This window comes from Anopheles cruzii, chromosome 3 (assembly GCF_943734635.1).
Source record: "Anopheles cruzii chromosome 3, idAnoCruzAS_RS32_06, whole genome shotgun sequence".
NCBI lineage: Eukaryota > Metazoa > Arthropoda > Insecta > Diptera > Culicidae > Anopheles > Anopheles cruzii.
In genome coordinates, this window is record NC_069145.1 from 61,767,264 (window position 1) to 61,783,171 (window position 15,908).

General features: G+C 43.5%; 1 protein-coding gene across 7 annotated transcripts in view; it reads right to left on the bottom strand.

Annotated features, from left to right (window-relative positions):
- Positions 1-1,600: 1,600 nt before the first annotated feature.
- Positions 1,601-15,908, bottom strand: part of LOC128275099 (protein NDRG3) — a 33,093-nt gene continuing 18,785 nt past the window's right edge. For 2 of the 7 annotated variants that reach the window (XM_053013494.1, XM_053013489.1), the window contains 9 exons: positions 15,357-15,452; positions 9,346-9,539; positions 9,097-9,217; positions 8,850-8,991; positions 8,497-8,676; positions 8,267-8,387; positions 7,924-8,039; positions 7,379-7,463; positions 3,338-4,984 (listed from right to left, as the gene is read on the bottom strand). In XM_053013494.1, coding sequence (XP_052869454.1) covers positions 4,917-4,984; positions 7,379-7,463; positions 7,924-8,039; positions 8,267-8,387; positions 8,497-8,676; positions 8,850-8,991; positions 9,097-9,217; positions 9,346-9,539; positions 15,357-15,403 — 1,074 coding nt within the window. In that variant the 5' untranslated portion in view covers positions 15,404-15,452 and the 3' untranslated portion in view covers positions 3,338-4,916. Of the gene's footprint in view, positions 2,030-3,337; positions 4,985-7,378; positions 7,464-7,923; positions 8,040-8,266; positions 8,388-8,496; positions 8,677-8,849; positions 8,992-9,096; positions 9,218-9,345; positions 9,540-15,356; positions 15,453-15,908 lie in introns of those variants that run through there. The other 5 variants (XM_053013495.1, XM_053013492.1, XM_053013488.1 and 2 more) reach the window with 4 other exon arrangements.

Sequence of the window (15,908 nt, forward strand, 5' to 3'; positions counted from 1 at the left end):
TCTGAAAGAAAATTGGAATAAAAATGTTCCTCGCTTTGAAATGTTTAAAATTAAGTAAATCATGTAGTGAACAATTCATCATGGGTTGAACAATTCATTTTGGATTTAACGCGATCATTTGTTTCATACGTTTGAAGAAAACATATTCTATCTATTAAACTATGACGACAATTAGTGTAAAAACATCGGTTTAATGTTATTGTGATCACTGTTCGGCGTCCCGGTGCATTTTATCAGCGAAACATGAAGAGTAGTAAACTATGGCAGTTTGTATTTTGTTTAACCCAACTCAACTGTTTTACCTTTTGCACGTATCGGTAAGAATGTTCTGTTATTTCCACTAAAACGTTTGTGATAAGCACGGATTTGGATCCCACAACTGGCGGGGGTTTAAAATTCAAATCATGTTCGTTAAAATGGTTCCATAAATCTTAGTAGAGCCGTTTCGTATGAAGTGCATGTTTCCTGCGCTTTTCATGTTTTCATATTGCTGCTTTTTTCTTTCTTTAACTGTTTGTTCTTGTTTATCCTAAGTAACATTAGTTCAATACATCGCTAGCAACGGTCGACCACTTCGGTGGCAGTCGGCGGCGGGTACTTAAGTACTTTACATATGCGCCACGAATATGTATTAACTCTTAGCACGGTTTTAACGATATGCATCTCACGTCACAGCAACATGCCACATCTTGCTCGATTCCGTAAGCGATTTTTTTATTCCTTCGTTCGCGCCAGCGCCCAGTTTTCTTCTAGTTTTTACATCTCGTGCCTTTTTCTTCCCTATCCCGGCCATGCCAAGCTCTTAGTAAGCCAACAGTCTTACTGCTATTGGTTTCAGTTTTTGGTTGTGTTTTGCGCCTAGCGCCATTGGTATTCTTGCATGTTTAGAATCTGTCCTTCGTTCACAGTTTTAGTTTTCTCTTCTATTGGCAACCATCGTTCTAGAGTACAACGTTTCTACAAAATGTACAGTTCCTGTTCCTTTTCACGTTCCCTTCGTAACGTAGCTGCTTAGCAAAAGTATTCCAATGAACTACATTAATAACGTGATATTTTAGTGAGTGTTTTTGACATATCATCTGAAATGTTTGCCAATTCTTGAAGCTTCCTTCATTGCAATATACGCGCGTGGTTTAGGGATTGGTCAATCAAAAATTATTTTTTGTTTTTCTGTTTTCTTCCAATTGGTTTCCATTGCTTATAGATTTCATAATGAACCATTATCTAATTGTTGAAGATCAAAAACTATCTTCTCGTCGTGGGACGAAGCAAGTAGTACAAGCTTTTGATAAGTCGCTTTCCAGGACTGATGTCGGTCACGCTGATTTGTTGCACACTCCCTTGCTTCTTCCAACCTCTCCGATTTCTTTGTCTAGTGTGACTGCGAACATGCTCGATGCTGTTACCAAAATCATCCGGCCACTTAAAACTGCATAGAAAATACCGCGTTCATCATAACTTCTCTATTCGATACTTTCGATTAGTCCAAACTTCGTCTTCCGTCGATGCGTCCCCAAAGACGGGAAGGACTCTCCCCACATCACACTCTGGTCCAACAGTAAACACCCTCCCGGAGCGCTCTTGCCGGCTCGTTTGCCATGCCCTCGCCGGTCACGCCGGCCCGATATGTCTCATTTCTAGCACGCCACGTTTTCGGGCAACGGATTTTCCGTTATTCGAATCGCGCCATTCTTGGCCCGCATCGCGGCACTGTTCTCATAAATGGCGGCACCGGCGGCACTTCCGCCGATGCACGCACTTCCGCTGCTGGAGATGTTGGCCGTTGCTGTGATGCCGATGTTTCCGCCGCTGTCCCCGTTGTGCTGTTCAGAGCTACCACCGCCGCCGCCACCACTGCCGCCTCCTCCGGCGGTCACGTTGCCGTTCAGCTTGTCGAACTCTTGATTACACGACACCGTGTCATTGTTGTTGTGGATGTTGTTGTTGTTGCGGTTGATAGCAGTTGCAGCAGCAGCAGCGGCAGCAGCAGTAGCAGGATGGTATTTAGCATGCGGTGAAAATGTCGGTGCTGCCTCAACACCATTAGTACGATTAATAGCTGTAGCTGAATAAAGCGAGGTGCGTGTCTTTGATGGGATGATGTTTCGCAAATGAGCTAGTCGTAATAATTGGTTGGTTTTTATATTTTCTCTGTTTTTGGTAGAAAATATACACTGATTACATTTAATTAATATGATTCCGCACAAAGTTTCAATGTTTGTTTGATTGTTTGTTTGATTTGTTTTTGCTGAGAGCGGTTAGCGGGGAATATTAAATTCGATTACGCGAGACGCTGTGGCAAACACTGCGAGCAGCGCGATTCGAAATGCTACACCTTAACAAAAATATATTGCTTTTCATATCACAACATCGCAGACCCTTTTCATCCCAATTACTTCAACCGTGTTTAACAGGACTCGTAAAAGCCGGCTTGTCTAGGCAGAGTGGTAGATAAACGAAAAATACTTGACTTTTCACTTGCAACGTTCAAAAAAAAAAAAAACAAATTAGTCAGAACTAAAGCAATAAATATAACACAAAACAATAACATCGTTGAAGATTCAACAATCTGTGTATTGAAACTTGTCTTATGCGAGAAACTACTGGGTACTCGACAACAAATACAGAACTGAAATTGATACCGGCGCAACGACATGACGACAGATTATTTGCAATGAAAGAAAACTGATGAATGATTTGTTCGATCTGAGTGAATGTGAATGATGGTGATGAGTTATGTCCGATGTGACATGATACGATATGGGTGAATGATTTTGATATTGATAGCAAAAATTCAATTACAAAGTTCAACATCACCATTTGGTGTGGTGATAGGATAAATATTTTGCAACTTGATGTAAGTTTTTTTTTGATTACCGAAAGCGACTCGTTCGTACCGGTCCCGCATTATATTCGATATTCTCACATAACCTTCGAAGAGTGAAACATGCTTAAACCTATCCTAGATCTACTAGCTCGTAGGAAGGATGACCTAATCATTGGCGCAACTTCTTCATCCAAGCGACTGGTTCCGAAAATATAACTTTCAACATTTAATTGAGCATTAATTTCATCGTCTAGTAGCAGCGTGAACTGATCAAGTCTACCATAAGCGTCAAGTGCTACGAAGTATGCTCTTACAACATTCCGATAGCAGCCGTGGCACTATTCGCTAGAAGTAAATATAGTATACACGGAGGATGCTTCCTTTCGCGATTTGGCCGGCGTCGAGGGGAAAGTGATGGCATTTTCAAAGCGGAATGCATATTGTGCAAACGATTTATTTCTTTCAGCAGTATATGTGTAGAGAGTAAATAGAAGCGATCGAAAGTTCAGGTTTAACAATTTATTCCATATCAAATTACAATATACAATTTTTGACATAACATAAAATACAAAATAAAACTACGAAAAACACAAAGCGCATTGGTGCCGTCAATGTTTTAAAAATCATGCGAACTGAAGGCGGCCACGCAAAGAAACTTACAATAACATAATAAAATAATTCTCGATACAAGAAAAAGGTAGATGATTCGATAAAAGATAAACGTAGAAAATCGGAGCGTTGCGCACCGCATCGCGGTGCCCCGTAGCAACAAGCAAGGAAATTATTCGAACGCAAATAACCAAAGACGAAAAGCGCAGTATAGCGATCGACGGCTCATAAAGCGTAAAGCTCAGGATACAGAGTTTAGACACCGGCCGGTGCCTTTGCTTTAGTGGGGGATGCAATTTTCTTCGAGACTGTGAAAAGAAAATACACATTCCACGAACGGTTTAGCTCGCTTCGCAGTCGAACTTATGGATCTGCTCAGATAACGCAGGGAGTGGAATTTCACTAACTCTACGGGCTGTTATTTTTACATTAAGCAAAAACGATGTTTGTTCGACGTGCAGAAGCATTGCCCTGCACTAGCAATTTACCAAAAAGATAAGCAATAGCATTGATTTTCTACGTAGTGTGTTAAAACATTATTTTTACTCGAATGAAATGGCCTATGAATTGCTACATTTTCTTCAGGAATTTTTTATTTAGTGTAAATGAAATTGATTTACCCGCAATACCCGTCCTGCTTGTGTTTTGTGCATTTCAGTGGCACAACCTGCTCGGTGGAAGACCAGCGTGATGAGGCGTAGCCTAGTACTACTTCACTGCTTCTCACTGCAACCGAGTGAGTGAGTGCGTGTAAACTCGTTTTCCGAACTCGATAATAATTGTTTCGCAATTATTTCCACACTTTGAAAATGGCATTTCAAATCATTAACTAAGCTATCCTAATTGTTCGGTCAGACAATGGCACCCGCAGTAGCAGAATCGATACAGTTCCACAATCTACCCCGCTGATCGTATAAAAGTTGTCCGAACTAGGGAACGTTCTTCACTAACCGTTCAATCATTTCATTTAATTCAAATCGATATTATTTTAAAAACTTAGGGATTTTTATAAGATCATCTTACTTTCGGAAAAATTAAGCCAATCTTTGGTTCATGCAGACCGATTTTGTGCAGGTAGACTTTGTTGTGGACACCTAAATGTATCGTTACCACAAGTTTCACTCACTGCTCGACGTTCGATGCGCGGCTTTTCGTTTGATTGATTTTGGAAAAATAGGTCGTAAAGCATGAATCTATGCGTGTTGCATAAATATTGCAGAATCATTTAACCAACTCGAAACCCGCTTATATTAATCTAAAACGTGTTTAGATTTTTTGTGTTAAATACTTCTCTGCAGCGCAGTTGGTTAATACGATTTTTGCAATACAATATTAGAGGATGTCGCGAGTGCGGGAAACCGCATCCTACATGTGACAGGAAAGGCCTGCAATTATGGATGCCAGGAAATGCAGTAAACTCTCCTACAAGCAAGATCCCTCTTGAGGAAGACCGAGAACGGGATCGGGAATCGGCGGCTTTCTAGGGGGACAAACTTTCTACTGTGCCCGCGCGAGACAGTTTGCCTATCTTTTGCAAAGCTCCGACAGCTAAAAATAAACGAATTGGGGTGAGTGTATGAGAAAAATAAGCAACAAAAGTAACTGAGAAATGTGAGAAGATGTAATGAGAATGTTGATGCGAAAAACAAGTCTGACTTCATGTATGGACCTCAGCGATAGCGAATTTATTACGCGATGATTGTTATGAATTGATTTAATTTGACAACATTAACACACATTATAGTGCATATTAGTGTAAAGTTAAGCTATGTAATTTCAACTACGAATTTATAGAAACAGTGCGACAATGATAAACAAGAATATATGTAAACAACAAATGTGTTAACAGCCGCGCACTTCTACCGTAGGCTTCAAAAGTTTTGTTATAGAACTTTACTAGTAATTTAAAATGCTCTACTCCAACTAAACACAGAACTCGTTTAATCTCAATGAGAAGGGTCATCCGTACAACAAACAATCGGCATTCGACTAAGCTTCAATGAACGTATTTAGTTATGCGCAAAACAAACATAATCGATCATCGATAGAAATTTGTATCGAAATCATATTAGACATTCTCATCGACAAACAAATCCGATGTGTTCGTTTCATTCCGTTGTGATCTCCATCTCTTCCACTATTGAACAAACGAACAGCGGATGAATTTATGAGGAAACAGCACACAGTGACACACACACTCCTTCCGGTCCGCTAGTAAAAGGTAACGTGAGAAAATCTAAGCTACGAGCCAAGGATCGCGCGCTGCACCAGCGTTGAGAGAACAGCAACCAATACTTTCATCCCGAATCGGCGCCACAAACGCAAAACGCAAAAACCGAATGAATAAGTTACAGGCAACAGCATTCTATGTCAACTTTGAGCGAATGTTTGGGTTTGATTACTTTCAAAGCTCAAACAAACAATTACTAATTGGTTTTATTGCCAGTTCCATCTATATCAGTATCCATAATGTACTTTAGTAACACAGCTTTACAATTTCACTTGCTTCCATCACAACGCTTCAGTAGAATTCACGAAAAAGAAACTAATTTATGCAACCTGTTTGAGCATACATTTCGCAACTAGAAACAAACCAACCAACAAGATCAATAGGCTAAAAGGGGGAATTTCTTTTCCTTTGCTCTTTATCAAAACCGATTGAACCAATCGTTAGGGCCCTGCGTTTGCTAGCGGTGGATAATGATACTATCATTTTTCTAGGCAAAAAAGCTCAATTCCCTCTAGTTTAGTTGCTACTCTATTTGCTATCCGTCTACAATTCGAAAATCTTCGTTTAATGCATCTCTATTATTTGCGCTTCGTTTGTCCGCATTCCGTGTACCACGGTCCACGGAAGAGTAATACAAATATTGAACACATACAGCGATCATATTAATTTATAATGAAACCAATGCTATCGGATAATGTTTTAATTTATTGTGAGAACTCGATACATGCTGGTTTGGCCTAATGGTTTGAGCTCATTGTTTCAATGTTTCCTTCAGCGTATGATTGATCCTAGATGATAGTTATGATTGCGTCGTGATCGCGTGTGTTGAGCTTGACACAAATTTCAACTAGACTGCCATCGGTTGGGTATGCATTCAAACCAATTAAAGTGTAAAAGGCTACAACCTCCTTACGCTCACAGGACGATGCTGCCATGAGATGGATGTGATGGTGAGCTGTATGCAGTACTAGTTGTGTCCTTTGCCCGTCTACTGACTCGGGAAAACATGTATGGCAGTATGATAGCGATTCCGATTACAGTATGTATTTTAATGCGTACACCCTCAAGCGATACGATGCGAAATGTGGAACGCGAAAACTATTGTTGAGTAAAGTGATGTGAACGTGATGTTTGCGGCGTTGTATGCTTTCGATCAGTAACTCTACCGGCGCTGCTATACCGAACCCGAGCAAAGCGGCCCAAAACAGCACACGGTGTACCACTTGTTTAAAGTCTGCTCCCTACAAACTCCCACGGCTTCGCTAATCTCCCGAAAGCCCTTTCTAGTGTAGCCGATAGCATAGTGTGTTGAGTGTTCATGGGCGCGCGCACAGATAGGTCGTGTGTACTTTTGTGTGCCTGCGTTCAATCGTCAGCATTTTCAATTTTGCCTTCTTTCTGTTCCAGGGTATAAAACGTTATGCAAGACGATGCTGCAGTGGGTGCAGTAGAGCGAATGCTTGGTTAAGGATGCTGCGTTCCATGGAAAACCCACGGAACAGTAAGGGGAGTTTGCAACAAATATGACTTCTAGCCATTTCTAGCGTTCGTGTAAGGCTTGGTGTGCTTTTCGAATGGGGAATAACCAACGGCTCTCGAGTGGAACAGGATCAATAGGTTTTATCAATACGTTCGAATGTGTGTACTATGCGCGCTTACTCTTACATCACTAGGTACTGCTCTGTGTGTGAGTCGGAAAATTTAACACTTACCGTAGCCTTCTCCCTGGAGGAAAAGTCGGAACGCTTCGGCCAGCTTGCCGGGTTGTTCCTCCAGTACCAGGCCGCAATCGGAAATCTAAAAGGAGAAGCAAAACATCAAACGATTGTCGATTTACAGAACGTTGATTTGAATATTCTCCTGCGCTATAGTGGCATTTCGTCACATCGTCATATGTATGTCATTAACATCGGTCCAGTGTATAGGTCTCGTATATCACCACTGCTCCACTCCGTTCGGTCAAAATCTCAATTTGCGTTGGGGACACATTACGTCATACTTGGTGAAGGCAATATGAGCGGGACATAATTATCCCACCGCAACATCACCCACCACGAGGATTAGGTGTCATTTTTTATTCACCCGCAAATAGTGTTACGCAAAACGCTCCACAGTGGCCCTTTCTACCCATGTTCTCGAATCGCATTTTCGTCCTGGGAATACAATCCACCGGTGTGTAACGGTAGGCGTGAAGCGCGTATACGTCGTCCGTCGTCGCGTCGCCCGGTGGTTGATGGTGAAATTATAATGAAATTACCTTCATCCAATTAGTCTTCTCGGGGGTTAGTCTACCGTTGAACGTCACCGTGTCATCGATGTGGGGCGAAAGCGCACCAGTAATGTTTAGCACGGGCATCTTCAGCGATGGGGTAGCTATGGTGATGGTGGCCAGATACGGGAACAGCATGGGTGGGGAAAAGCAGAGCCATTATTGTAATGGAATTATTTCGCGGCAAAAAATCGAACGCCATACAATGAAACGAATAATTAACATTGACAGCCGGTTTCGTTTTTTGAGCCGTCCAAAGCGTACAGCAATAGGAAAAACGACTTTTAATTCGATTGCTACATTTCACGAAAACATCATTCAATTTACTAACCTGTCTGTGGCGATCCGGCAGGTATGCGGGCAATGTTCAAATCGGTGCGCTTGATGTACGCATCAATCAACATGGCCAAGTTAACCGGATTTATCGAACGTTCAAAGTTGCTTTTATACAACTGTGGGTACGAGCGGAAAAGAGAAAAGGAAGTAGAAAGTAAGGAAAACAAATCTAGTACAGCGTCATCAGCTCCCAAGAAGACGTCAATTAGCGACCCTGCCACCGACCTGCACCAAATCCAGATTACGCTCCTCTGGATTCCGACCGAAGTGATGCCACATCAGGTAGTCCAGCACGCCCTGGGTCATGCCCTTGGTGCGCAGATTACGCGTATTCAGCAACTGGTAGCCCCATTCGATCCAACCGGCTGCTGTGGAGCTGCAGTTGATAAGACAGAGTGCACCAACCTACACCGGGACCGGGACAAAAAAAATAATACGTCAGATACGACCCAGATGATGCTGCTTCGCAAATATGCTCGGATGTCTTCTACAGTCACAAAAGTATTTTCGACGGAGGCGGATATGTTTTGGCAAACTTTAAAGTACCACTGTCTCTAATTTCATGCAAGGTTACTCACCTTATCCGGATTGACGAAGGCAAACCGAGCCAGAATGTTGGCTCCGGCTCCGACACCGAACCCGATGATGGACTTCAAATTAAAGTGCGTCATCACAAACAGCAGTTGCGACCCCAGCTCGTCGAACGTCGGATAGACGTAGCTAAAGGGGACAAGGGCAAGCAAGAAGATGCGGTAAGTGCTGGGACCGATTTGATGTGACAGTTGGCCAAACCAACCAATCTGGCCACAGCTCGGGGATACTTACTCTTCCGGGAACGTTGGGGCTCCCTCTTCCTGGCCGGGGGCGTTCACGTGGTAGACGCAGAAGTTGTCCAGCAGCGAGCGCATCGTGGGAAAGTTGAAGAACCCGGCAAAGCTCGATGCATCTATTAGGACACGGATGGACGACGGAAGGACCACAGATTTTAGTTTGCATCGGATACTCATCCGGCAGTTCGCGGTAGGTGTGCTTGGGAAACTCGGAAACCGCGCCGCGTCGCTATCATATACTCACAGTTCAATCCCAGATCGTGGTACGTCACAATCGCCGGCTTCGTTGTGTCACCCTGCACGGCCACCAGAATGTCTCCCTTGTCCGTCGGCACACGACGCAGATCGCACGAACCCACTATCGAGCCCCGCTGGTTCGGGTACTGTAGCTGCACGGAGCGCAACTCAATGTCATCCATCGGGTCCACTGGCATCGCTCTGCAGCGGAATAAAGAGGATCGAAGCGGATGGATTCAGTCATGGTCGGTGCAGAGCCGTTCGATGGATCATTACACAACCCGGCCCTCCATGTATACTCCCGACCAGACCGTCCGGAACGAATTAGAGCCACCGGTATAGACGCGCGACACGGTGAGAGGTCGGACGCTTGTTTTCATTATCAACCACGGGCACAGGCCCGCCTTGAGATGTGCTAGTTAGCCCTCAGGCTCCCGTGGCGTCCCATACACGCAACCCGCGGTTGGCTTTCTTACATAATTACCGTCAACCGAGTGGAAGAACCTGCCATCGGAGCGGTTCAGTGAAGTGTGTAAACAAATCGGAAGCACGTCTTTCGCCACAGATTAACGTGGTTCGGTGCAACCGTGTTCGTATTGCGTCGTGCGACGCAAACTTGGCGCTATACTCGGAGAATTGATTCTAATAAATTAACACTTCAGAAAAGTCAGTCTAACAAAACGGAGAAGCTGAGAATTTTCGATGACTACCTGCTATAAAAGTTCACAGGACTATCTGCTAAAAGGCTACCAATTTAGAGAAAATCGAGAAATATGTTTAAAGCACATCAGGTACAGCTTCTATTTACTAAATTTCTGCTAAAGAACGATTTTTTATAGTTCGAAAATTCTATCCTAAAAGAAAAGAAACAGTATCTAATTATCATGCAAAAATTATTTCGTATTTTATGGAGTATTGAAATTTAATACTGTGTCTATTTCGTTAACGTTTTCGCCCTTTCATTTGTTCGCTTCTATCTAGACATAATGGCGTCAATTATTTTTAACCTTTTCGATTTCTTTTCAATTCCGGCACTCAAAAGTTTTACAATTATTAGCCATCTTTCCGAATCGGTTGCTTTGCGAAAGAAGTCTTTTGCATTAAAAAAACACAACGACCTTACAAAAGCGACAGCTTCGAAGCGATTGCAAACTTATGCAATCACCGCGGCCGGTCCGGAGACGGCGACTCTAGAGCTTTGGTCGAATGGTCGACAATCAAGCTATACCATTTATTATTCCTGCACAGAACCCAAAGGCAGGCCGCCGGCGCCGTTTCTGGTAGCTTGGCGGCTCCTGCAAAGTCAAGCTTCCCGCGGAGCCGCCATTTATTTTTAGCAAATGTCCCTTCAAAAGTCCTTCCGAAAAATCCTTCGGAAAAACGTCGGGCGCTAGTTTTCGGTTTCGATCACCGAAGGAATGTGTCGTCCTTCGGTGGGGTCAGATTTCCAAAACTGTGGAGCCCGTCCCTTTTACGGTCGCCGCGATACAGGTCGCCTGTTTCTGGTCGCCATGCTAGGCATAGGCAGGATGATAGAGGCCAGGACAGGTAGGAAAATCGAACCCACCGCCGTCAGTCTGGCGGCGGCCACCGGGTGGTAGCTATGGTGACCGTTATGTGAAAACAGAACTCGACATCTGGTCCGGGTTGGATTCGCAAAACTGCCCGTGCTCTACCGACTAAATACACACCGATCAGATTCGGGGGCGGGATCGGAAAGAAAGAGCCCACGTCCAAAAGCTAGACATTGGCGGTCCTTCTACATGTCGGTCCGAATGAAGCACGTGCAAAAGTCTATGTTTCGTTTCGGAAATGGTTCCAAATCACTTGACGACAGAAAAGCGTGAAGGTGTGACGCCAAAGCCTGCCGGTCACGGAAAAAGCAGAAGCTGGGGCTGGTCTAAAGCCTACCATTGTTGCTTGCCGAGTCCTCGCCCTCTCGGTTGAATGTCTACAATGCGGCAATTTATCATTGAACCTTTTCACTTCGACGTGATAAGGGACAACCTTTTCGACTTCTTTTTGTGGCGATCACTCATTCCGATGATTTAGATGATATCGGCAAAAAAGGTTTCGCGTATCGGTGATGTTTGAACAAGGACATGGAACCTATTCTCTTCAGTGGCTTCAGTAATTCGGGTAAATTCAATAATGGAAATCAATGAGAAAATTTGTTTTCAAACAAAGACCATCAAAAAATGACAAGTAAAACTGTGTTCAATGAAAATATAAAGTAGAATGTGCAAAGTTATTTCAATAAATGTCTCTTTTTAATACTTTTGCTCGCGAGTTACAATTTTTAACAACCAATCGACCTTCCACATTCTGGTTTGTTTGCCAAAATAAAACATTTTTCGCACAAAACAAATCTGATTTACACGACTCTTCGATCGCATATCCATCATCATTGTTTCGCTCTCTACACACTCTATCTTTCGGAAATGGCAAATATCCATTTTGGCCAACGGGCTTTGGTAAACGTGTGTCCGGACGGGGACGGAACCTGTGCCGAGAAAAACGACCTTCGACAGTGATCTGCATTTGATGGATTAATTAATTCTCTTCGCCATCGAACAACGATTATCGGACGGCCGGCGAAGTGTTGTTGACAGACCAAACAGACATCCTCGTCGACATCACGGGAAGCAAGCTTTTTCGGCGAGTGTGACAGGGAAAATTGGGTAGATTGAGAAAATTGGGAAAAGAACAGGGTCTGTCAAGATTGCGGCCAGCGACGCCGGTGAAAGTTTATTGCATTCGCGTGACGAAGGCGGGGCGCGTTACAGAGGTCGTCCTGCAATCCATTCGTCAGGATTTTCTACACCCGTCCCGGTGTGTCAACTTGTGGATAAAAATAGCAAATAAGATACTTTTGGAAAGTGAAGTGCCTCGAAAGAAGCCCATAACACTGCCAACGATCGTTCTAATTGGACCAAAAATAAACATTCAACTAAAAATATACTCTAAACACGAATTGTTCATATTATTTTACTTTACTAGATATCATTTAAATACCTACATACTTAAACCATTAGTTACCAGAATGGTGATCCTCTCAAATACGCTCAAATATACCAAATAAGAGCGAAAACCTAAACAACCCACAAACATGCATCTCTGCTTTGGGCGAGGACCTCATCACCGCCTCGCTGGCGCCACACGAAGCTCTAGCTAGACGCGATACCAAAAAGAACAATTGGTTTGTTTTGCTCGACCCGGAACGTTACCGGGAATGTAGCTTTATCATCATATCTGTACGACGTTTAAACGATGACAATGTGCGAAGGAGATGTTTGCACAGAAACAAGACGCATGACTTGAGGATTCACGGCTCTAACCCTCGATATGCACACAGAGGACCCTTCCACCCTAGTCTATGTCTATCTAGGACTGTTTGCTTGTGACACAACCCGTGAAATACCGTACCCCGCGGGGCGAAGTTGGTCCCTGGTACCGTGACACGGTTCGGCTCGACATTTTCTAATTACTTTGGCGAGGGCTGCGTTCCTTCTGTGGCAACAATTGCTTCCAATTGTACAATTTGTGCTAATTTGCGAATCATGTGCTCGGGCGAGCGTGTCGTCATCGTCGAACGTTAGTGCCAAGTTTGGGAGCAGGTGACTCATCACCCCTCACAAAGCCCGCGAAATGTTTCTTTTCATTTTCATAAAGCAATCCTGACTGCACTCGCTTTTTGCGTTGGCCTCATTTCATCTTAGAACATATTTTCTTTTCCGACCTTCTCAAAACGAACTCAAACCAGGTTACTTCTTAGCCGTAATTGAAGTGAAAGCGTTCTCTTATTGGAGAACATTGTCTTTGCCCTGAAATGAATAACGCAAAAAAGCCGATTCTATGATTTTTTTCCCCAATTTACATTAGAAATGTTACATCTTAAATGGAGAAATGTTTATGCAATGTTTTTTCTAAGATAAACATGAAAAGGACTTATCAAAATGGCTCCCATTTTTCTGAAACAAAATTCGAAACAAATCTTTTTGCGAAAGACTGTAAAATTTTTGCTGATTTCAGTTCGATACGTCTATAGTCAAGGGCATCAACGATTGTCTTCAGATGCTGCCAACACATGTTCCTACTGTTTTCGATTCCATGATGCCAGCTCATGGAAAATCAAAAAAAGCATACAATCAACTTATACTGACATTCGTATTTTCTGGCTGACGATGGCAGAATAAAAATCAATATTGCTTTGTTTTGCATCAACGTCCAAAATAACATACGCACGTTCGTTTTTGTGCTCCAACACTTCGAATCGAAGCCAATGAAATGGAATAAGTTCTTTTTTCTTGAGATCACAAGCTCCGTATCGTCTTCAACGTCGTCTTCGTCGATTGCGCCTATCTAAAGCCACTGATTTAGATAACCTGATCCTGCGGGAAGCGCAGATGTTTGCCCTGGTCCGGGGCGTGTGTTTGCGTTGATAAGGAAGAAGTAGATTGGGTCCAATAGATAGCCCGAGAATTATGAACCATCTTCAGCCTCATGGAGAGGGCCGGGTCTAATGGTGCTGGGGATGCACTTTGCAGCTGCAGCAAGACACCGGTGCACGCTACTATGCAGTGCAGGAACCGACACTCTATCGATCGGTGGCCGCCACGGTCTCCTCGTTCAAAGTGTGCCTCGAGGATGGTGGCCCAGCTGTTATGAAAATTGTTGCATAATTGAACCGCACCGGTTCGGGTCCCGGTTTATGCATCCCGTTCCAACATCGCCGGTCTGTCCATTATCGACACATTTTCATCGTACGCATTGACCTGAGAAAGTGGCCTAATGGAACGAACGGCTCCAGTCGATAATACTCGGCGACGTCGTCGGCGATGGAGCAGCAGAAGACGCGCGCTGCAAATGTAATAATGGGAAAAGTTGGTGCCTGACACGGTGGAGGGCACGTGGTGGGCATTTTTAATTGCCTTCTACACGCCAGGATAAGAAGGAAACCTTCCTGCGGCACCTTCCGGGAAGGGTGGCTGGCCAGCCGGCGGCCGGCGGTCGCTTTCCGCTCGCCAAACGAGCATCACTTTCCGCGCGCAAGATAAAGTTCCGAGCTTCTTCGCTAATGAAATGAAGTGCAATTTAATTCCCGCCCGGACCAGGGGCCGTGTAAGAAGACAAATAACTTCCGGGCTTTCGATGAAACATTGCACGTTGCTTGAATTTATAGTCAAAGTGTTGCTGTACACTTCCATCAAGCTTTTTTCGATCGTTTCTAGCATTTTAAATTAGTCCGATCGTCGATAAGCTTAGCCTGTTAAAGTATGCAGTGTACAGTAGTGTAATAACCGAATAGTGATAGCTGATAGCATGAAAAGTTACTTATTGTGGTCTCGTGTCTTGCGCCTTAATTATAACGAATGTAAGCATTTCTAAAAGACTATAAACGATCGCATATCTAATATGTTTGCTGTATTTGTTGGCTATTTCGGTTCGGTTAGACAAATCGCTGCCTTCTATTTACACTTTGACGCAAAGCAGTAAAGTGCACGGTTGGCTATATAATAAAGATATTACTTGCTGTACACGCGTGTGGTGTAAATAATTGAATCTGGATGAAAAGAAATTTTATCGTATTTGTGAATATTTGTAATATTATAGATATGGCACATAATGAGAGCAGTACTACGGGCGGCGGATGAGCTTGAGCAAAGGGCATGAGCCATTTGTTGTGTGGTAAATGGGCAATGTTGAGAGTACAAAGTTGTGTTTTCCATGAGTTTCGAACAGTGTGTCGTTTTCGTTAGTTTCAACATAAAATCGCACTCGAATCGTAGCATCGGGCAGGGTTAGAAAGTAAACGAACCGAAGAAAAAAGTTCAAACAAGCATCAAACGAAATCGAGTTTGTGGTGGAAATAAATCAACTTTCTGGTTCAAACACGAGATCTCCGCTTGCAAGCTTGCTTGCGGGTTGCTTGCTGCCGTTAGGATTTGAAATGAAACAAAAATCGAAAACACGAACCAAAAGTGAAATCATAAGAACAAAATGCAATCCCAATCTTACCCAAGCAGACGAGCTTCCTCGGCAGTGTGCGCTGGTGCGGATGGCATTCTGGCGTTCGCTGATTTGCCGGTTTTGTCGCGATCCCTGAAATTAGTACTAAATCACATGCAGAGGCCGCAGAAAAACCGAAAACGAAGAAAAACCAAACAAACACAAAACATTCGAACCGAAGGAAAGGGTGGAAACGGGTTGACATGGAGCAGGACACGCGGGGAAGGAAACGGAAATCAAATGTCGGAAAGCAATGGAAAGAAAACGCATAAGTTAGTAGGGACGCAAATGGGCAGAAATTAAACACGCGCGCAAGGGGATAAGTGTTCAGTCGATCAGTGATTTTTGTTGTTGAATTATGGGGAAAAATGGAGAAATAAACCTAATTCCACAAGATGTAACATGAGAGGGACGAAACAAGGTTACAGATTGGCGAATCGGGATTGTTGTGTTATTCTGTTCTGTTGAATCTGTTTTCAGTATGGTTCTGATCTACGCCTATCTTTATCCGCAGATTGTAATGCTCTGATCCTCATAAAAACGCATTGATTATTGACCGTA